At 37.0% G+C, this 23,780-nt stretch overlaps 1 protein-coding gene across 1 annotated transcript in view; it reads left to right on the top strand.

Moving 5' to 3' along the window:
• LOC134846008 (5'-3' exoribonuclease 2-like) overlaps positions 1 to 23,780 on the top strand; it is a 351,354-nt gene that overhangs the window by 312,549 nt on the left and 15,025 nt on the right. The window contains exons 2-3 of the mRNA XM_063863172.1: positions 19,390 to 19,473; positions 20,360 to 20,487. Of these exons, the coding sequence (XP_063719242.1) occupies positions 19,399 to 19,473; positions 20,360 to 20,487 (203 nt within the window). The 5' untranslated portion in view covers positions 19,390 to 19,398. The remainder of the gene's footprint in view (positions 1 to 19,389; positions 19,474 to 20,359; positions 20,488 to 23,780) is intronic.

The following is a 23,780-nucleotide window of genomic DNA, read 5'->3' as shown; positions in this document are numbered from 1 at the left end:
TGTTCTTTCATTGTTATAAAAATTCGATTTGGGAAAATTTTCCAACTCTGACAAGTCAGTTATTTGATTGTTAGCCATGTTACATATGGACTATAGTTTAAGTTTGAATATACAACGCTAACAGATACCCCTGTGAGTTCAGTAGCTGACAAAATTACGATCTTGCGAACTTTCTCTGCGATCGAGCAAAGACTGCATTTGTTCTAGCAAATCGTGAACGCGACGAAAATCAAACTCGATTGAATGGTGTCAACGACATTCTTCAAGCGACTAGTGAGCGAAAGCCGAGTAAAAACGTATCTGTCTGGAGAACGAAAAAACCTCTAAAAACCTTTAAAAAACTTGGTAAACGAAAAAGTTTTCTACAAAAAACACAGCAAAGAACTCAACGATGAAGAATTCTTTGAAGATATTGGTTGCCCTACCAACAACTGCCACACTATTTGTCGAAATTGGAAGTAGTGATCGTTCTATTTTTTTGGGGTTATCATGTTGAAAATGTATCCTATTATATACCAGATTATTTTCCCCAAATGACCCATTAGGTTCCACGGGGAATAGAAATTTTGATACTTGAATTTAGCCAAAGAACTTTTCAGGTTTCACCGGTCTAAAGTTCGAAAACAAATTTTCCATTGGAACCATTTAAGTTTCTCACCTCAATTGAAGAAGAAAGTATAAACTCCTAATAAAAACTCGTGTTACGTAGCAAAATGACCCCCGAAACTGCGCAACTGCAAAAAAAAATAAAAAACGATAACAATTTCGTTTGTTGTTTCTGCAAAAAGTTACTCCCCCCTAGTTCAGAGTGTACCGAGTTTGATCAGAAAAACATTCATGTTCTCATAAAATTGAAGGACAGTCTCCCACACATCTGCAGTAACTGCAAATCGAAAAAACAAACTTTCTTGATCAATGTCAAAACCAAACACGAAAATGATCAATTAGATCAACAACTGAGAAAGTTTCGAGAAGGAACGAATGATCAAATGGAAAAACTTCAGGAAAAAATGCAAACACTGACCGGAAAAATTGAAAAAATTTAACAAAAAAATGAGCAATGTGCAAAATGAAGCCAAAGATGTGAATAATGACCCAAAAAATACAAGCAATCTTTAGGAAAAAAGAAACTCGGAAAATCTGTTGAAGTTCCTGAAAAAAAATTCTAGGCACCTATTTAAGAGGTATATTCGAGAAAAACACTGACACGGTCGATGATAAACTTCCCGCCGATATCAAAGAAATTGGAGTTTTGCAAATATGAAAAAGATAAAGCGAAACCACGAACGTTTTTGATAAACACCAAAAACCCTATTAGCCGAGATTTGATTTTAGGATCAGCCTATGAATTAAAAGAATACAATCAAGTGGTCTATATCAACCCAGAATTAAACAGCACTGATACGAAAGAACAAAACGAACACCTCAAAACGCGTAGACAACTTATTGATGATAAGAACAATAACTTAGACACAAAAGATACGAGAATAAGAAATTTGCTGCGTCGAAATCTATGAAAACAGAAACTTGGTCTCACTCGAAAAAGCTCCCTAGAAAAACCAAATGAAAATAAAAACGGAACCAAAAATGAGAGAGCAGTCAACACTGACATTGCTCATATGCAATTTTCAAAGTATCATAAAAATAAATAGTCGCGCAAAGTTTTCTAACACTTCGAATTCAGTTGACTGTGACATCGTATGCATAACAGCGTCCTGCTAACATCAGACATTCCAAACAAAAGACAGACGGTTATCGTTGGACAAAAAGACAAAATATGGCGGAGTCTTCATTGCAATCAAAAATGAAACTTCACCACGAGCACGCCCAAATAGATTTCAATCACAAAGATTACACAACCAAAAAAACTGTCAATAAAAGAAAATTAATTTTTTATATGCTGCGTCTATTATGCCCCGTTTCCTAGCCAATACCAATGGAATGTCGCAGACTTTAATTCAATAATTGAAAAAATCAACCTAAAAGGCTTTTGAACTTGATTGTAAAACTGCCGTAATTACAGGTGACGTTAGATTTTCTCAAACAAACTGGAACCCTATGTCTTCAAAAAACTTGTACCAACAGAACTTCGCACCAAACTGGTCAAAAATAACTTTTGTAATCTAGCAATTGATCAATTGGTTGTTGCTTTGTGTAATAATACAGAGTTCATCATTATTTGCGTCTACTATGAAAATCTTGCTAACCAAATATGTTTTCACCACAAAAGCTTCTCGAATTATGAGTCAATTAAAACCATTTTAATGTCCGAATACCCAAAAACTGAAATCAAAGCACCAATGGTTAAATTAGTAAACAAAACTTATAGCAAAAAAGCTATAGTAAACCAAACGTATTGCGAAATCAATGGTACAAATGGCTCTTGTACAAAATTGACCTATGTATACTAAGAATTATTGGACACCAATCAAAACTACCCCCATTGATCTCTAGTTTTACATCTAACCTGATGGAGCAAACGAAATCCGCAAATGAGCAAACATAATAATCAAACTGAAACGACTTGAAACTTATCAAACTGAAACGACTTGGAAAACAAATTAAAGAATCATCTGAGAACGACCTAGCTGAATTTTGAGAAAACCGTTCTTCAAGGTAGAGCATTTAGGAAAAAACAAAAATATCCAAAAAGTGTACGGAAAGCTCCTATTCTCCCCCTACCATAAAATCTGGAAAGCTATAAAGCGACGAAAACTACGGTAAAGCTGAGTTACTGAACGATTACTTCATATCAGTGTTCGTTCAAAAAAAAACACCGATTCTAACGGGCATACGAGGCGGATTGAAAGTTATTAGAATATCTGAAAAACATTCAAGTGACCTTATGAGCCACCTAAATCCGGAGAAACCAATCGGACTAGTTAACATTGGAAATTTATTTCTGAAAAAATGCCATCGCACTCTTTGTAAATCCATGAAACTACTATTTCAATTTTTCTTAATAAAAGGTCTTTTCCGACATTTTGGAATATTAGTCAGGTTACACCAGTTTTCAAAGAAGGAAATAAAGCAGACGTTACTTGCTATAGACCGATAAGCCTTCTTTGTTGCAGTTCTAAAAATTTTGAAAAACTAATTAATGATAAAATTTATAATATTTTTTGGAAAAGATTCCACCCCAGTCAATACGATTTTCGGAAAATACAATCGGCCACACTACAGTTTTTTTGACACAGTCGCAATGATAAACTGCGGTTCAATCTTGAGGAGCATGGACTAGGCGGAAGTATCATAGGCATAATCAATTCATACCTATCTGAAGGACAACAATATGTTCAAATCAATAAGAAAAATTCCCACCACAAAAAAGAGACCAGCGGTGTACCCCAAAGGTCTATCCTTGGACCACTAATATTCCTCCTCTCCATCAATGATTTACCTGAAACGATGAAACAAATACCGTGTTATGGGTATGCAGATGACTTTAAAGCAATAATCCGGAGCCGAGGTGAAATGAACAAAACAACAGAAAAATGGAAAAATGGCTCTCCGAAAATAAGATGACACCCAATACAAAGAAGTCTCATTTTGTATATATTAAAGAAGCACTAAAAGCCAATTTCATGGGCAGTCCTTTGAAGCCACTGGAATCCCAACGTGATCTAGGGCTCATTGTACATCAAAACCTAAACTTAGTCTGAAAAATGTCAAATACGTTCCAAAAAAGCAATGAATGCGCTCTTTTAGATTAAAAGAAACCTAAATTCGGTCTGCCAATGGAAGGTTAATTTGAACGCGTATACAGGATACGTAAAACCGACAGCAAAATAAGCTTCTAAAACGTGGTGGCCAAGCAAGAGAAACCTCCAAGAGTTTGAAAAAGTCCAACACGTTGCAAAAAAAATGGATATTAGGATCAAAAATCAATAACCTTACCCGCCTTTTTCCCTAACAAAACTACCACTCAGTCTATATATCGAACCTTATATTATGTTGCTTTGCTAGGAAACACCAGACAAAATCAAAGAGGAGAATACAAGCTGTACAAGTTAACATTAATGAAAACAGAAGAAAACTTTTTCCGACGAACGAAACTTCTCTTCAACTACGTATCACGCACACACCCTAATTTTGGCAACGAAATAAACAAAGTTATCTTACAGAAATTTTACTGGCATTTCTTTACCAGACACTACTCCGAGGAAAACAAATGCACTTGGAGATTAATAAGCAGATGTGGAAACTGTAACATCACAAACAAGATAAAACTAAACTGATGAACTTGAATATAGGTGCAAACCCTTGACAACTGTCTCTAAATTTTTTACTACTACTACTACTACTACTACTACTAGTACTACTACTATTACTTAAGGATATTTAAAAAATTAGGGAGGGTCCAGATTTTGGCGACCTTCTCACCTTTCGAATCACCATTTTCATCCCACAATGAGGGTTGAATGCTTCAACTGGCTCTATTTAAGTTTTTTTTCAGTCATTAACTATATTCTGCGTGAAGCAAGGGACAACGCGTCAGTCACTCAAAGAAAATAGAGCAGTTAGCTGATAGACAACACAGACCCCTAGGAAAGGTACACAGAAAAGCGGTAAAGGTACTAGATGAGATAAAACTGGCAGGATGGGTGGATGAGTTACTGTCTATGGGGCCTAAACATCCAGTGCAAGACTTATTCAATAAAATCCACTTTTCAACAGATATTGATTTTTCCGAAACTGAAGAAGCATGACGTGCTTGGCGAAAAGTTATGGGAACTTGAAGCGGCTGCTAAGTCGTACACAAAAAAAGTAGGCCACACTTCACGTGATATGGGAATTGAAAAAGCTAGAAAAAATCTCAAAAACAACGAACTAGAGGCGGTATCTTTTGATAAGGGTGTTGGATTTTGCGTCATGAAAAAACACAGAGAAGAACAGAAACTGACCCAAATAATAGAGTCAGAACAATTTGAGAGAAATGATAATATCATCGGTTCAATTATACAAAAAATTGAAAAATGAACAAAGAACTATTGAGCATGAACAAAAGAGTTGAGATTACAGATGGCTTAAATGCGAGGTTGAGGTCAATTGGTAGTCCTTGCACGACTTTATGGAATGGCTAGAGTGCATAAAAAGATAAACCTCCGCGACATGTCCTCTCTCTCTCTCCGTGGGAATTCTCATGAGAAATTGAGTAGGAAACTAGCAAATTTTTTTGATGAAATCGAGGGTGCAATTAATGAGACCAAAACTGAATCAGCTAGGGTTATGATAGTGACTACTAAATTAGACTCTGATGAGAGTATCATTTCCTTGTATATGAAAAACATGTGAACAATTGTTCCGCTCAAAGATGCCAGTGACATCGCGCTCATCAAATATAAAGCCAGAATGAGCCATCTGACTTGTCAATAAGTACAATCAAAAGCCTTGAGTACATGGCTGTTAGTCATATTCATTTTAAGTGCAACGACACAAGGTATGTACAGAATGAGGGATTGGCCATTGCTGCATCACTGCGGTCATTGTGGCAAACCTTTGATTGAAAAATGATGAGAAAGTTCTGACTATTTTCCTACGATATGTAGACGATAATGAAAGGAGTGTTGAAGGCGACCGCGCATGGTATTGCAATTCACACTTGAAACAGCAGACAAGAACGGTTGCCTTTTTAGTCATTAATTTATATGTAGATGGCAACCAGCAAGTTAAATGTGGATGGTATCAAAAAGCAGCGGATAATATCCCGCTTCTAAACTTCAGCAGTTAAGCACCATTGCAGTATAAGAGAAAAACAATAGAGGGTACGTTGCACCAGATTCTTAGGAGCATATCTATTTGGGAGCATTACCATGAAGCAATGGTGATCAATAGACAGCAATGGAAGATAAATCAGTACCAAGAGGAGTGTTCATCCAAAGTTGAGTCGGAAACACTGAGCAAATTTCTTGGCTTGAAATCAATAACAGCTTAGAAAGAAACTCAGGCAACCAATGACAAGCGGGAAGGAAAACCCCTAATGCGCACGCTCAATATCGAGGAAATCAAATTCAACTGTTTGCAAACAAGGTACGGAGCATCCCAACGCACAAGATCTGTTCACGACCCGGAAAATGAAAACCGCTCTTGCCTCCCTTAGATTGTCATTCTCATTTGATCTTAAATTCAATGTGGTCTCCAAACTGTCTTGTTTTTGATTCAATTCCACCTATGTTGGACAAGCTGTTCGACATTTGGCCACAATGATTGAGGAACTTAAGAACGAGAAATCGCCTGTAGGCTTTCACATACGTCAGTGTGGGGAGGAAGCGACGACAGCACAGTTGAGTTGAGAGATAATAGATCAGTCGAATAACGTAAGGAAAACATTGGAAGCGCTACACATTAGAAAACTGAGCCTTGGGATCCACAAACGGGATGGGTTCAGGAGTAGGTAGCTTACAAAAAGGTTTAGAAGTTGAAGGAAAACTAAAGATTACGAAACTCTTACATAAGAATGCTTAAACTTGGTTGGTGGAAAAATTTATTTTTTGTTCAGAACCACTTGATGATCTTTTAAGAATTTTTACGTCTGTTTATCTTCTTATATCAATTTTAATAACCTGAAGATGGACATAATTCCGAAAACGTTCAATTTCAAAATCTATTATTTCATCTTCTTATAATTGATAGTTTGCTAATATAGGGGTACCCTCCAGAGGACTTATGATTTTTTTTATTTATCGTAATCAGAATTTGTACTACTACTGATGTGTTGTTTGTCCCTTTTCCAATTCTTGCGCGATTGTAAATCCGATAGCGCGTAAGCAATGGTTCAGATTTCAAAAATTATTAATTTTTCTTCTTAAAAATGATAGTTTGCTAGTTTAGGGGTACCCTCCAGTGACCATCTGACTTTTTTTATCGTAATCAGAAGTACTACTACTACTACTGATGTGTTGGTTGTCCGATTTCCAATTGTGGCGAGATTGTAAATCCGAAAGCGCGTAAGCAATGGTTCAGATGAGGGTATTCTGATTAGCATTCAAGCCATTAAATGCAAAAAAAACTCGTATTTACATGCCATTCAGTCAAGGCTTTCAAAGCCGTTCATGTCTGTGGACTTGATTCCGAAATTATTTGTGCAAATCGACCAGAATTACTTCGAAAAAAGCCTGTCATGAACGTCATTAACGAAATTTTGTTGGAGTAGTTTTGCGGGAAGATTTACTGTTGTGGACGATTATCATTGCTTAACGTTAAATTGAACGACATCGGAGTGGTCCAATTAGATTGACGTAAATACTTTAAAATTTTCGAATTAGGCGTGCATGACTGAAAGAGCGAAAATCAGAGAGACAATTTTCGCTTATAGATTACAGACGTACGAGTGACATAGAAGGCAATTAAAATTACAGTTTACAATATTCGAAGAAAAGAGCTCTGATTTTTAGCGATTGTGTAGCTACAACCATTTTAGAGTAATTCTCGAGAATCAGAGGGCTAATCGGAGAATTTGCTACGCTTCCTGGCAGGGATGAAGACATCTCTTCATCCGGATCTTGAATCCGAAGCGGTATCGGAGAAGGACTGTAGACTGCAATTTAAACACTTTTTAGTTTCTCACAATATCTTGAATTGAGTCAAATTAACATCAAGTTCATCTCTCTTTTTCAACATTTCGAAACGGACATGTATGACAGATAAGAAATTGTGTTTTTGCAAAAACAGAAAACCGCAAAAATCAAAACGACCACTTATGCTGCCATAAAAAAGACAACAGACAAAGAAAATGACAGTTTTGACGTAAATTGCGAGCAAGTGATTAGAAAACAAAACAACTATCGGAATTGTAACCATTTTGCAGCTACAATTGCTATTGAACTAATATCATGGATCGAGAAGGCTTGAATTTAATGTAACACCATCTCAGGATAAGAAAAGTCAGGAGAAGAGGAAAGGTTGATTCATTCTCAATGGATACGATGACTCTACCTGCTGAACAAAAAGAATAGTAATATGATACTAATGAAGTAGCCCTGATTTTAGGAAAGAACTCGTGGTCTGGCGAACTGAGACCCAGCGATGACCTCAGAATTTAGTAATTAAATAAGTTAATTTGCGAGGAGGACGAGATGAAACATCATCATCACCCAAATGACAAGATGCAAAACGAATGAGTAGAAGATTTAGGAAGTGTTACACTTTCCAAACGACGAATTATAGAAGAAAGAATTGAACAAAAAAGTTACAAAGAAGAGGAAAAAAACTCAAAAATGTTTCTGATGGTTAAAAAAAACAACTAAGCTTGATATTGAATTTTATTGAAAGAATAAACTTAAATTCTTTTTTAATGTTGCATTTTTAATGCTGCTTAAGAGTTTTTTAATGCTGCATTTATAAATTTTCATGGTGACTTTGGTTAGTGGTTTTATGGACACTTACTAATTATTTAGAAAAACTTGAGTGGAGAAAATATTTAAAGTATTCAATTAAGTAGGAGGGTTGTTATTGTGGTGACATGAAAGACTTGGGTGATCTCTGGATTGTGTTTCATTGTTCCTCCTAACCATCAAGTTTCCAAACTTTAATGCTGTTGATAAAAGTATCTAAATTTTCCGAAGGGAATAGGCATAGTAGGATAATTTTAGTTTGTTGGTTGGCAGGACTGTCTTGCGTCTCATTTTTTTTAACCATAGGAGAAAAAGTATTATATTAAACCAATGACGCTAACAGTCAGAAAATTTTTCTTATCTTGGGTCATATTTTCAGCGTGCAGATTAGTGAAAATGTGTGAGCGCAATAGTTATGTAGTATGATGCAATTTGTAGAACGTAATGAGTCAAAATTTTGTGGTTAAAATTCTTTTTATTTCTTTTTGTAAATTCTGTTCTGATGAGTTACTCGAAATTCAGTGAGGACATTGACCGTGCTGTCCGGATAGTATGTGCCATTCCACAAGAATGACTTCAAAAAACGCCATTAACGAAGTTAACGAAATTTTACTTGAGCAGTTTTGCAGGAAAATTTACAGTTTTGGACGATTAGCAGTGTTAATTGTTAAATTGAACGTACCCGGAGGGGTTAATTTAGATTGATGTAATTATTTTTAAATTTTTGAAATAGGCGTGCTTGACACCAAACAATTTTCATTTTTGCTGCAACTGAAAGATCTAAAATCAGACAGAAGATTTTCGCTGATGAAATGGAGACGTACGAGTGATATAGAAGGCAATTTAAATTACAGTCGACAATATTCGAATTAGAACGCTCTGAGTTGTAACGATTATGAGCTTCAATTATTGTGGCTAACGGGTTAATTTGCTACACTCCCTGGTTGTGAAGCAGACAACTCTTCATCCGGATTCAGTAACCCAAAGGGATACCGGAATAGGACTGTAAATCCCATCTTAAACAAACTTTAGCTTCCTGGATTGTCCTGAGTTGAATTAAATTAACATCAAGTTCATTTTCAGAGTATGAAAAACTAGAAGTTAAGGAGAGCGTTGATCCAACTCCAAGGCGTTTAACGATTCTATCTACTAAACAAAAACAATATTAAAGTGATACTTTTGTAGTAGCCCTATTTTCTCGTGGTCTAGGGATACTGAGACCAGTCATGAGATCACTATTTTGCATACAATTATATTATATATTATATTTGCGCGGTTTAGCCGATAGCCTTCAAGTTGTGAAGACTTCGTCAACACGCGGTTTCGTGAACCACACATTGAGCTTGCTTTGTTAGAGACGTTTACGGCTTGTGAAGCTCTGCTTAGACGCTAGCCAGTCGTTTTAGAACCTAGCTTTAAGTTCCGTCGGTAAGTATTTTCGGGCGAATGTTACAATTTCACAATCACTCACATAAAACCATGAAACCATTGGATATTCTTAGAGACGCTAAGAGTTATATTTACAGAATTGATATGATAATAATTATAACAAGAATTACATCTGCTGAATTACGTTCAAATTGTAAATTGAAAAAACGTTTTCGCACAGTTTTAGTGCATCTTCAGGTTTAAAAACCTAACTAATCTGTACAAACTGATCAACAATTTTAAAGGTGCCAAACGCATGATTCATAAACGTAAAACATCGAATTGTTACATAATTTCTATAATGCGATCAAAAATTAAATATCCTGCCAAATTTATTCTAAGAGTTCATTTTTTCCCCAATTTCTTCATCCCAAACAATAATTTTGAGTTTTTTGTCATACAAACAATTGGATTTTTTGAAAAAATTCTGTTGTTTTAGCCAAAGAATTTCGATTTGTAATTATAGCTTCAATGTTACCTCCCTGTTTCTAAAATCGACGCGTGTGTTGAGTCCTGGCTTCTTTCTTCAAATATGCAGCGCTCCTATCGTTAAAAACCTATCATTGCTCTTGGCCTGGACAATGATCTTCCAACTTAATTCTGAATTCAAATCATCGCCTCCACACTCTTTCAGATGCTGCCCGTTGGAATTATCCGCTTGTTGGTGCTCCTTTATTCTAGTGCTAGTGGTAAGATGTCTGACCATTTGGTCGACATAGAAGGATTTTTGCAGTCACAACAATCTAAGTTGGATTTTAACCCACACCGAAAAGCTGATTTCAACGACGGGAAACATGTCTGTAGTTTCCTCGTCGTAAATACTATTTGCTTGGTGGCGCTATTCGGCAGTTTCCTCGCAAAACTTTCAGTGTGGTTACCTCGATATTGAAAAATTAGCATGGGTAGTAGTTCCTTACTCCAAGTAAAAGATATCTGAATGTCACTCCTACTTCTTATATTATTATTCTCCCCATGATCTTTTTGAGGACATGAGACGCAACCCTAGACGATCAGTGATATGGATACTGGTTGTTTGACCACTGTTTATGATTGGTTTTCACTGCCTTATCAAAATCTTCCTAGGTAGAAGTACTCCGGAAGAAACTGTGAACAGTTCCTTCAATTACAGTGTTCTTATACAACTCTTAAAATTGTGGATGGTACCTGTATCGGTTGGTTACTATAACCATCGACAGCTCATTCTCCTGTCTTTATCGATGTTTTTTTCTGATTCTAGAAAGGCAAGATATTCCTAGGCAATTGGTGTTGAGTTGTGAACTGTAAGTGAGGATGACATCTATTGGCAGCTTGAAAAACTTTTTCAGTGTCACCCTTGACCGTCCTCACATCATTGAAGAAGCGGAGGAAAATGTTCACCTTGAGATGTAACTTTTACAATACCACACTATTTCGGCTATGTTCTGATAATCAGTTTCTGATCTATCTCCGCATTCAACGTGATACCAGATCATACATCCCTCACATTCTACCGCTTTTGAGCTGTAGGTATTTTTTTTTTGTTGAATTGATGGCACATTTCTTTAAAATTGTTTGCAGCTGTAGTGAATTATGGAATCTCCATTTTCAGTGCTTTTTACACTCTTTAAGCCAAAGATTTGCTAAAACCCCGGCCTGAGAGCTGCCCATGGCCTGGACTCGGGAAATTTGGCCTGGACTTGGGAAACTAATTTGTAAATTGATGTTTTATCGTCATTTAGATCAGTTTATTGTAAGAATCCTGACGAGCAGAAGCTGACAGCCATATTTAATAAGTTTAGAAGCAGGGAGTTGAGATTAGGAGGAGGGAGTTAACACTGAAAATTTAGTCCCAAAATAATTTCGGATTTTTATTAAAAACGTACATGTCTAAATCGAAATAATGACTCCTTCAGACAAACAAACTTAGAACTGTTTAATTAATTTTAGAGGTTAATAGTATTTTAATCGTAATAGTTATTTAAAGGTCAACTGTGATTGGCTAATTTTTTAATATGATGGTTTAGAACCAAAATGTATGTAAATTATTGTAAATTTCATTTGTAAATTGATGTTTTATCGTCATTTAGATCAATTTATCGTAAGAATCCTGACGATGCACATAGTTGCAAAAACGTTTGAAATTTATTTTTTAGCAAAAATTTCTTCAACTTTACTTCAATTTTAACCAAAAAGCAAAGAGTTTAAAATTCCAACTGTTTTACCATTAAAAGGCCAGTATAAAATTTTTTTATGATTTTTATCAATGTATAGGGAATTTTTATGGTAATTTTTTTATCGATACGTAGAATCTGGTCAATTTTTATTTGAGTTACCGAAATGTTTCATATTGTAGCAGCTAGCTCGCTGTTGCACATCATCAACACCCTTAACACATATGAGAAAAAGCCTTACGAGAGCCTTGTTACAATAATTCCTGGCCTAACCCATAATACCAACTTTCTGAACCAAAGAAAGAACCTCCGACGCTTACTGGAAGACAGTCCATTGAAGGAGAAAAAAGTGGCTGCGTGGCACGACGTGGTGAACAACACCATTAGCAGCCGCAGAACAAACAACTATCGCCCAGCCGGTGTAGAGGAGCTGACAAACTATTTGAAGTCGAAGAAGCAGCAGATATTGGCGACCGTCTATTGCAGAAGGGAAGGAACGCCCGACTTGTTTAGTCAGCTTCTCGGCACAGGAAAGCTCATTGTTCCAGCAACAAAACGGCTACTCTCCAAGAGCAAGCAAAACGACCCGGAGCAGCTCAATGAATATTTGAAGCTGCACCAGAGTGCTGAACTGGAGCTGAAATCTCTGCGATTGGTAGTGGCACACAAAAAAGACTGTCAGAGCTGATTGGTAATATCGGGGGCAAACAACAGAGACCATCACAGACAAGGAGGAAGGCGAAAGCAAGACGCGAGCAGAAGCTGAAGGCATAGGAAGTGTCTGCGCTTCAAAGACAGAGGTGAAAAGAGTGTGATTTGTTTTGCTTTGTGCCTTGTGAATTTCATTACTCGTGGCCTTCAAAACAATAACCACAGTACTTTTGCCTGTTGTTTGGCTCAAGAAAATTTTAGAAAGTAAACCAACTTGGAAAATTGTGTTAGACTATTTAAAATTCTTTAAAAAAGTTCAAGTATCTGTACATAGACTGAATATTCTGAGGAAATAACAGAACAAAGATCTAATACCGGACTTTTATGAAATTTAAGGTCCGCGAGAACAATTTTTTTTGGACCAAGCTGTGCAATATTTTCAATTGAAACTAATAAGGACTGAAACTTTTAGGGCAAATGAGGATAGGAAAAGGTACGAGGAGATGAAAAGGTAATGAGGATGAAAGCAAGATCACTGGTGCAAAAAGAAATCGACGAACAGTGGTGGGCAGCCATTTTCCGTTTTGTGAGGCGTCAAGTTGACTTAAGCTTAAAGACAACATCAGAAAACTATAGAAAAAAGTTAGAAAAACTGCCCGAGAGACAAAATGAACCTCTTGGAGGGAGAAATGGGCGATCAGTTAAGGTGCCTGATAACTTTGAACTGCCTGCATGGGTACATGAAGTGCTATCAATGGGCCCGAAGCATCCCATTAGAGACAAATTTAACGAAACACACTTTTTGGCGGATATCGACATTTTCCTCTCACAATTGAAAAATCAAAAAACTTTATGTGAAATAGAAGCCGCGGCAAAGGCATATGCAACAAACGTAAGGCAAACCCCAAGAGACAAAGCCGTTGAAAAACCGAGGAAGTATCTCAAAGATAATGGGTTGCTGGCTGTTATTTTTGATAAGGGGGTTAGTTTTTGCATAATGAGGAAACGAACGTATGAATCAAAGCTAGAATTGTTGTTGCAACCTGCTCAGTTTGTGAAAAAAGATGCAACCACTGATGAGGTTATACTGAAAAATGAGAAAAAACTTGATAAAGAATTACTAGCCATGAACAAAAGAGACGAGATAAGTGATCAGTTATATTCTAAGATGAGGTCAACAGGGGGGCAATCTGGTCATCAGGGGGGTTAGTACGGTTTAGCTAAGGTACACAAGGCTGGGACACCCCTACGACGAGCACTCTCACTTCCAGGCAGCTCGTATGAGAGTCCTAACAAAATGCTTGCAAATTTATTGACAACATCGATGGAGCCAATATAGAAACTAATACTAAAGTTGCCTGAGAAACAATTGAAAACATTTTTCTAGATCCGGATGAAACCATATTATCTCTTGATGTGAAAAGTTTGTACACCATCGTTCCCCTGAAGGAGGCAAATGAAATTGCTTTACAGAAGCTGTACATCCAGGAGGCTCCTCCTGAAATTCGAAGAGCAACCATGAAAAGGTTTTTGAAAATAGCGGTCAGCAAAGTATATTTCAAGTGTAATGATTCATGGTTTGTTCAAGTTGATGGTTTAGCAATGGGCTCGTGCCTCGCTGTAATTCTGGAAACCTTATGGCTGAAAGAGTACGAGTTTGCTCTAAAACAAGAAATACCGGTGGGAACGGAGATACAGCAAATTAATGACAAAAACGGTTTGTGCCCATGTTGCAGCAGGAAAGTCACATATAAATCAAAGGGGATTGAATGCTAGAGTTGCCGAAACTGGTATCATCTAAATTGCACAAAAACATCCGATGACGTATACGCATCAGTAACCAGGATAGTCTGGTACTGTTATAGCTGCTGCCGCGCTAAGAACGAGGAGAAGGATACTCTACAAGTAAAATTGTTCCTCAGGTATGTGGATGACATTGTTAGAACAGTCAGAGTTGTGTTCTCGATGCCGTCATTTCTCTTCATCCAAATCTAGAGTTCACCCTAGAGAAAACTAATTCAGAGAGAAATTTGCTGTTCTTGGATTTGAACATAAATGTATTGCAGGATAGGGGTGTAACCTGCAATTGATATCAAAAACCAACAAAATTGGTCCGCAAAGGTGGCGGCAGACGCCCTGTGCAAATTCATCGATAGTAAGAATAAGCCCGTGAATAGTGAGAGGAGTTCGTCAACACAACCACCAAAGGATGTGAAGCCACCAATGCTGATGGTGCACAAAAACATCCGATGACGTATACGCATCAGTAACCAGGATAGTCTGGTACTGTTATAGCTGCTGCCGCGCTAAGAACGAGGAGAAGGATACTCTACAAGTAAAATTGTTCCTCAGGTATGTGGATGACATTGTTAGAACAGTCAGAGTTGTGTTCTCGATGCCGTCATTTCTCTTCATCCAAATCTATATTCACCCTAGAGAAAACTAATTCAGAGAGAAGTTTGCTGTTCTTGGATTTGAACATAAATGTTTTGCAGGATAGGGGTGTAACCTGCAATTGATATCAAAAACCAACAAAATTGGTCCGCAAAGGTGGCGGCAGACGCCCTGTGCAAATTCATCGATAGTAAGAATAAGCCCGTGAATAGTGAGAGGAGTTCGTCAACACAACCACCAAAGGATGTGAAGCCACCAATGCTGATGGTAAATATAGAGGTAACCAAAGCCAATAATTTGCAAGCAGGTTACAAAATTTAACTAACTCTCAAGTGGTTTTCACTACAGGAAAACTAAAATTGTGTTTACCCTCACTGAAGTCAGCATTTTCTAATGACCTCAAGTCAAGATTGGTTCATAAATTGTCATGTAGTGGATGCACTTCCACCTATATTGGACAAATTGATGGTTGGGTGGCCTTTAAAAAGGCCGGTTTGGTTGGTGTGGAGCACACCGTGAGCTTAAACTTGCTCTCCTTGGATTCGTCGAGCCAACTGGATGTCCTTGCGCATGATCGTGATTCTCTTGGCGTGGATCGCGCACAAGTTGGTGTGCTCGAACAGGCTGATCAAGTAGCTCTCGCTGGCTTCCCGCAGAGCCATGATGACAGTGCTCTGGAACCGCAAGTCAGTCTTGAAGTCCTGGGCGATTTCTCTGACCAGTCGATTTCGATCCGATGATAAGTGAGCATCAATAACCGAGATAGTCTGCTACTGTGAAAGCTGCTGCCGCGCTAAGAACAAGAATAAGGATACTCCCCTGGTGAAATTGTTCCTCAGGTATGTGGATGACATTGTTAGAACAGTCTGAGGGGAGCCGAGTTGTCTTCTCGATGCCGCCAATTCTCTTCATTCGAATCAGCAGTTCACTCTAGAGGAAAATAACTTGGAAAAGAATATGTCGTTCCTGGATTTGAACATAAATGTGTCGTAGCGTGGGGGTGTAACTTGCAGTTGGTATGAAAAACCAACAGATACAGGGACTATACTGAACTATAGAAGCTGCGCCCCAACTCAGTATAAGCGTAGTGTTATCCAAGGCACTGTACATAGGGTTTTTAGGAGTACTTCTAGCTGGGAGCAATTTGATAAGGCTATGGAAACTAATGGGGCGCAATGGCTGACAAATCAAAACCCCCAAAATTGGTCCGTAAAGGTGGCTTCAGACGCCTTGTGCAAAATCATCGAGGGCAAGGGCAAGCCCCTGGATAGTGAGAGGTGTTTGTCAACTCAATCACCAAAGGATGCGAAGCCCCCAATGCTGATGGTGCAATATAGAGGTAACCAACAGGTTACAAAAATTAGAATCATGTTTACCATCACTGAAGTCAGCATTTTCTAATGACCTCAATTCAAGAGTGCTTTTTAAACTGTCATGTAGTGGATGCACTTCCACCTAAGTAGGAAAAACTGTTCGACATTTGACCACTAGAATTGAGGAACATAAGAAAGCAGACTCACCGGTAGGCCTCCACCTTCAGCAATGCCAACTTGAGGGAAATAGTGCAGATCTTAGTTGGTAAATTATAGATAGGTCGAACAACCTAACAAAATTGTTAAAAATAGAGGCAATACATATCAGGAAAGAGAAACCGGGCTTAAACAGGCACGATGAGTTTAGGAGCAGGGAGTTAACTCTGAAATATTAGTCAAAATTTTTACTCAGAAACTTCCAGACAAATGAATTTAAAACTGTTTAATTAATTTTAGAGGTTGAAATTATTTTAATCGTAATAGTAATTTAGAGGTCAACTGTGTAGTAGTAGTAGTACAAGATTTAATTGCACTAAAAGGCACTAAATATCAACACATCATTTACAGAAGTATCGGTTTACATTTTCATCATAGTCCACTTTAACAAACTTGACAAAGCATTTCTTTAACAGTCGGGAAAAGGAAGCAGGGGTGTCAAAAATCGAAATACACCTGTTGAGGTGCAGGAAATTGGCGTAACGTACTGCTCTTGGAATGGAGAATTTGCCGGTATGTCGTTTCTTTGTGACTGGCTCCTGAAACAACATCTTCTCGTAGTTTCTCAAGGCATATCGTGTTTGGGTTTCATTGATATGTAATCCCAGATAGGAAAATCTATTTGGCCTGAGATGATTTTGTTGAACAGTAGTAGGTCTTTAAACTGAAGGAGTACGGTAATAGGAAAAAGATCACACTCGACAAGTCTGTCCTTATAAGATTGCAAAGAGCAAATCCACTTTGTACACGTTTCAAGAGAAACAATATCGGACTCTGAAGGGAACCGAACTTCACATTCTTATAACAAGAGCGATAAAATATAGGATTTGAACAAGTTCGTTTTGGTGGCTAAAGCGAGACAGAAAAGCAAACTGCGTTTGAGAGCAAAAAACGTACTATAACAAAGTCCCAATCAAGTTTTTATGTGATGGCTGAATTTTAGATCAAAATGCAGGGTAAAACCGAGATCTTTAACTCTGTCGTCAGGAATCAGGGGACAATTGTTGAAAAACTCGAACCGAGTTCTGCCAAAAATGATAAACTGGGTTCTCTTCTCGTTGAACCTGATCTCATTTTTTGAGCACCATAAAATACAGCTATCGAGGTCACTTTGTAGTAGCTACAAGGACGTAGATGCTGCTTTCGAATCATCGGCAAATAAATACTTGAGGCTGTTAATATAAGAATCAGGGAGATCGTTAATGAAAATTAAGAATAGTAATCGCCCTAGGGTTGAACCTTGGGGCACGCCACTAGTAACTTGCTTAAAACTTGAAATCACATTTCGGATTTTAGTTCACTGGCGTTGGTTGCTTAGATAACTTGAGTAATCTACCGCCAAATCCAAAATCACGGAGCTTTCGGAGCCGAATGTGGCGAGGCACCTTGTCGAAGGCCTCGCTAAAGTCAAGATAAAAAGCATACTTGTTTTCGTTTTCATCAAGTTTGCGTGAAACGTAATCAAAGTAGGTTATCAACTGAGTGACTGTTGAGTGGCGACGACGGAAGCCGAACTGATTTTGGTGAATCTTACGTCCGATGAAGTCATGCAGATGTCTGAAGAGAAGCATCTCAAATACGAGCGACAATTTAGGTAGAATTTTTATTGGTCGATATGAGGAGACGGAAGTACGGTTACCGTGTTAGAACACTGGTGAAACTTAGGAAAGTTTCCAGTTGCTAGGATAAACATCAGATGACAAAATAGAACTGAACAGTAGTGATACATGAATAGATATCGGTGCTGCTGCATGCCGTGAGAAAGAGCCCGGCAGTTTGTCAACGCCAGCGACAAGTGACGCATTTGCGAGACCACTTTCAATCTCCTGTCTACCGAAAGAAACGTGGTTCAATTCATTGTCGGAGAAATCAATTGTGGATGTCATATAAGGTTGATATACTGTACAGAAGAAGTCGTTGAAAGCCTCCGCGATTTCAGTATCTTTGTATACTGGCGTGCCTTGACTAAGCACGAATCCAGGAATATCTCCCATGTTGTTGAGCAGCCTTGTAGACCAGTGCAAGTAAAATTATCGATAACAAAACGTATCGAGCTCAAAAAATTGGTCACAATCGCTTTCAAGCTGCGTCACAGACTCACTATGTGCCTTTCGAGCCGTATGTAACTTGTTGAGATGATGGACAGTAATGGATGAGTAGTATGAAGGATAAGTGAGGCGTTTAGAACGTTTCCTCATAATGAAGGGGAGGAGTAGTCGAGTAGACTGTTAAAACCAAAACTCGGTATACAGAGGATCCTCTGTTTACTTAGTTAACGAAAACGAAGCGGTTGAGAATATCAGCTTGAGATCCGAAAAAGACGAACTAGGGATAGTCATGGTTTCCGTAAGCATGTTTGAATTTAATACTCCATCAAGTTCAAACCTCAACGTTACAGCAAAATGATCAGAAAAATCAACCGTATGAGCGTAGCAATCTAAAGAGGCCACGTCAGCAATATTTGAGAAAATTTGGTCAAGGATATTCCCAGAAATATGCGTAGGGAAGCTAACCAGCGGACACAAGTTCTTTTGAAACAGGTGTCTTCCAGCGGCACACCACCAGACTCCCTAGGCCAGGAACTCCTTCCTCAGACCAGAGACCTACTTGACAGACATGTCTCTAAAATCCCTCAAAGGGAGCCCGACAAACAGGCACAAACATCAAACATATCACATCATTTTAATAAGTTTATTGTTACAGTTGGGCAACGAAAAAAAGTATAGCATTCATAATACCTGATTTTGATTTTTGTGAGTGCCATATTACTCAAATCCGGTAAGTCAAATAGCTCGAAGTAGTGGAGTCATCAAGCTTCTGACCTATCGTTGCTAAATTTGAGACTTTCAAATCTATTTTCTGTTGGTAAATTAGATTAGCTATGATATCGTTTAAAACTTTTTAGATCTTTCCATGGGTGTTCCAGCATTTTTTAGATGGCTTTCAAGGAAATATCCTTCTCTAATTGTGGATTGCATAGAAGAAAAGGTAATGTTTTCATTCGGAATTCCATCGGTCTATTACTCTTTTTTTTCAAATTTGAGAAGTGTGCTGAAGTTTTTCTCGGTGATATCACAAAAATATTTTATTTTAATATTTAAAGACGTCGAACGACTTTCTTATAGGCATGTGTTAATGAACGCAGTATTGGGTCACTTCAATGTGTTCTTTCGGTTTCACTTTGGTTATGTTCAATTCAATTTCATTTAGTAAACCGAAGGCAAATTAAGCTCTCCAATTACTACTACTACCAATTACTACTACTACTACTACTACTAGAAAGCGCAAATAGCCCGAAAAAAATGTGAATGACTTTAAGGCTCGAAAGTGAATTTTGTTCTAAGATTTTTCATGCGGAACATAAAAGTACCTATTGATACAATATCATCGAGTAGCGCTAGCTTAACGATAAAAAATTTATTATAAATTTTTCTTGAAGGTTGGAGAGCTTTTACGTAATATATATGGCTTTCCGGATTTCGTTAGATCCCTTTTTTTATTGATTTTCTCCTAAAGAAAAGAAATGAAACCACTAAATTTCATGTAAATGTTGCTTTTTTGTCATAAAAAGCATTTTGATTTTTCAACAAAAATTGCGCTTCGAATTTGTCATACTTTCTCGGACTTGACTCTCATAGTGGTACAAAGATTCGAACTTCAAAAAATTGAAGGCGTATTGCTTTTATTGATGTAAAGCTTGAAAAGCAAGTATATCGGAACGGCTCATTTGTTCAGCAATGCAAGCTTTTGTACGATTATGGCAGTGTATTTATTGGTATTTACAAACTGAATTTGAAATCGGGAAAGTAAAAAGAGCCATAATTTTTTTTATATATGAGCTATCTTCCAATGGCATTTATTGCTACATTTTTAGCCACGAAATGCTAGTGGGGACAGAGTTCCAGTCGATATAAGAGAAGCAAATCCTAACAATGTGGAGTTTGACAATCTCTATTTGGACATGAACGGGATTATTCATCCATGTTGTCATCCTGAAGACAAGTAAGCATATGTGAAATATATCAAGCTCTCTCATGTGTTGAATAAAAATGTATGATGGCTTAAGTTAACGCCAAGAGAAAAACAGTCAATGGTCAAAACGTTTTCGAATTAATAAATTCATCATCAGTGTCTAAAAACATATCCAACGTAAAACAAATACAATTCTAAAAGTGTACAACAAACCACCAATCATAAATTAACAGATAAATTAATACATAAAGCACCGTAGGCATGTAGAAGAAACAAGGATTTCAAGCCATACAGCGATGGGACAATGAAACAGTGCTAGATTTTGATGGTGATATCGCGTGACTTGTACTCTTCCTTCTGATTAATCTCGGATTAAGCGGAAGGAAGTTAATGTTCAACCCTCGTCTATGTTTCACAAAGCTAAACTAGAATCCAAAATACGTGTTCAGATATTATTTTCGTGATATATAGCTAATTACTCTTGCTGATATTGCAACTGGGTAAGACTTTGTCCCGTAAATAACTTTGTTTACAAGATTTTGTAGATGTTTATTTTTGCCGCAATCAATTTACCATGCTGCGCATCTGGTGTAGAGGTAATACAACTGCTTGGGACGACAAATGCTTGTGATTCGAATCTGGTCGGAACCTTTTTTCAAACTAGACGGTTTCTGTTTTTTTTTTCGGACTAGCGTCCCTCTGTTCTATTTGTCAGCTTAGTTCCCGTAGCACAAACACTTTTTGAAGGTTCATCTTTCTTCTAAATTCTCGAGTGTCATTTTTAAAGCTCCATTGGCGGAGATAATTGTATTACAAGATTTTTAAAAATTTGTTTGCTCCGTTTAATAATGTGCACTGAACTAATACGTTTGCATGATTGAGCTCGCGATTAGCAAGCAAGCGTTGTAAACGAACTGTCCAACAAAAATTAATGAATCATATGCAATTTCACTGATCTTCTGAAATCTTCAATTTAGTCAACCAATAGACATATTTTGAGTATGGTTTCATTATCCCGTTCTATTCAGTATTTGTTTGTCATGTTGGTTTCAAAGTTACGAACTCCGGTTCGGTATACTTGAGTTTTTTTCGTTTTTGTCTGTTTTGTGTTCTCGGTTTAAGTTTTTTTTTGGTTTGTATTGACTAAGTGGTATCATATTGTAATTTCAGATGAGCGAAATAAGTTTCCTATGCGTGTGAAGTTTTTGAGAGGGTAATTTAATGTTGACGACTTTAGTTTTTGGCTCATTTGTTTGGTTTCTGCTGAAAAATTGTCTGCTTTAATAGAGCTTTGCTTCTATGCAACTGTAACTTCAATTTCCCTATTTGTCATATTTAAAAAAGGGAACTTCCCTATAAATAAAAAAGGGAAGTTCGTTCAAAATAAAGATGGAATTTTGTGTAAATGTTTCTACGAAAAAGGTTTTCCCGTAAATAACTTGGTTCACAGAATGGTCAAACTTAGAAGTGGTAAATGTTAGTTCAGTTCGTAATGAATTCAATTTTCTTCGCCTCTCTGTCTTACTTGTTCTGGAGGTAACGAAAACGCCTGGGACAACAAAGGTCCAAGGTTCGTATCTGACAGCATCGGTTTTTTTCAGACGAAATATTCCGTTTCAAAAAAAATTATCGGATTATTATTTGTTTGCTTATGTTTTATTGGCTTAGCTGCCTCATCGTATTATTGTTTTTTTTTGCTGGATGCAATTTACAGTCTAGATGCTTGTTTGTAATTTCTTAATAATGTATTTTTTTTTTGCTTAAAAACTTTATTTTGCGTAAATGATTTCGGCTCGGATTTTATTGGCGTAGTTGCCTTATTTTGAGTCGCTTGAAGGCAAAAATAATTTTTATGCTAATTTAGGCACAAATTGCTAATTTGTTAGAAATTATCGTTCAAGTTTTTCCTGCTTGATAGGTTTCGGCCTATATTATCTCGGCTTAATGGCCTTATATTGCGTCTTTCGACAAGCGAAAAATTTTTATATAGGTCTTCGTGATTTTTTTTTGTTCTTTAAAAGAAAAAGTCTTGAAATGCTCTGATAACTACAGATGTGCGTTTATACTTATTACTGCATTTATGAACGCACTTAGCTATACATGCGCATTTTGAGTTCAATGGATATTGACCTGCTGAAAGTTCTATAAAACGAACCTGGAAATGGCGCGAAAAACGTGAACAATTTCTTTTTTTGAATGTGGAATTTAATGTTTAGATTTCCAGCGGAATAAAAACTATCTGTTGATCCAGGTTTTTCAAGTTGGGTTAATATTATCAAAAAAAGCGCCAATCATAAATTGTTCATGAACTTCAAAGAGCTCAAAAGGCATCTATTTTTTTCTTTGAAATTCAAAAGTTGAGATTTTTCCAGCAAAGTCAGTTTTTTTAGCAGAAATTTTTTGAAAGTTTTTGATTCCCAAATTGGGCTAAAAACTCCAAAAATTAACTTTAATCAAGCAAAAAAAAAATTTCACGACTTAAATTAAGCATAAATAAACTATTGTAAGCCTGCACGCTCTCTTTGTTTGTTTGATTTAAGATCAAAAATCAACAACTTCAAACTGTTTTTTCTCGACACTGAAGACAATTTTTTGAAGTTTTTAAATGTCGTTCGAATCACGACTGAAAGGACTTTAATATGATATATCACTCGACACAAGAAAGCGGGTGTCTTCACTAGTTTCACACCCCTCGCGAAGTCTCAATATAGCGTTGTTTAAAATTTAATTGCATGGCAATTTTCATGAAAGAAATATTTGAAAAATCTGTTCATTTTTTCTCAGCAACCCGTTTTGTGGATACTTGCTATACAGTGCTGATTTAAGTTATCCGGACAAACAGATTAAAGATTAAAACGCGGTTTTCTCAAATTGGGTTGAAACTAGATAAAAATTGAACAAGACAAAACTTGCGTAAAAATTTCAGCAGAATTAATATGGTGCAATTTGTTTGGCAAAGTTTGGGCCCGACATTTTGACCAAAACGGTTAATTATTGTTTTTTTCTGTCAATCAGAAGTTACACTACAGTTATTAGGTCAATCATTGCTAAAGGTATACACAAGTGAGCTTCTTACGTGCCCAGCAAAGTTTAAAAGCAACAATATTTTATTTTAAAGCAATTTTTAAACGTTTTTCGCATTTTTTGGCTACTGTAAGGTTCTGAAATTTTAATGAGTTACATAAGAGGCTCACCTTTATATAGTTGTAGCAGTGGTTGACCCGATAGTTGTAGCGTAATTTCTGATTGACTGTAAAAACCAATAAACCGTTTTTGGGGTAAAGTTTTGGGCCCGAAATTTGCCAAACGAATTACCCCATAAT

This window comes from Symsagittifera roscoffensis, chromosome 5, assembly GCF_963678635.1.
Source record: "Symsagittifera roscoffensis chromosome 5, txSymRosc1.1, whole genome shotgun sequence".
NCBI classification, from domain to species: domain Eukaryota; kingdom Metazoa; phylum Xenacoelomorpha; order Acoela; family Convolutidae; genus Symsagittifera; species Symsagittifera roscoffensis.
This window is presented reverse-complemented; position numbering and strand designations above follow the sequence as displayed.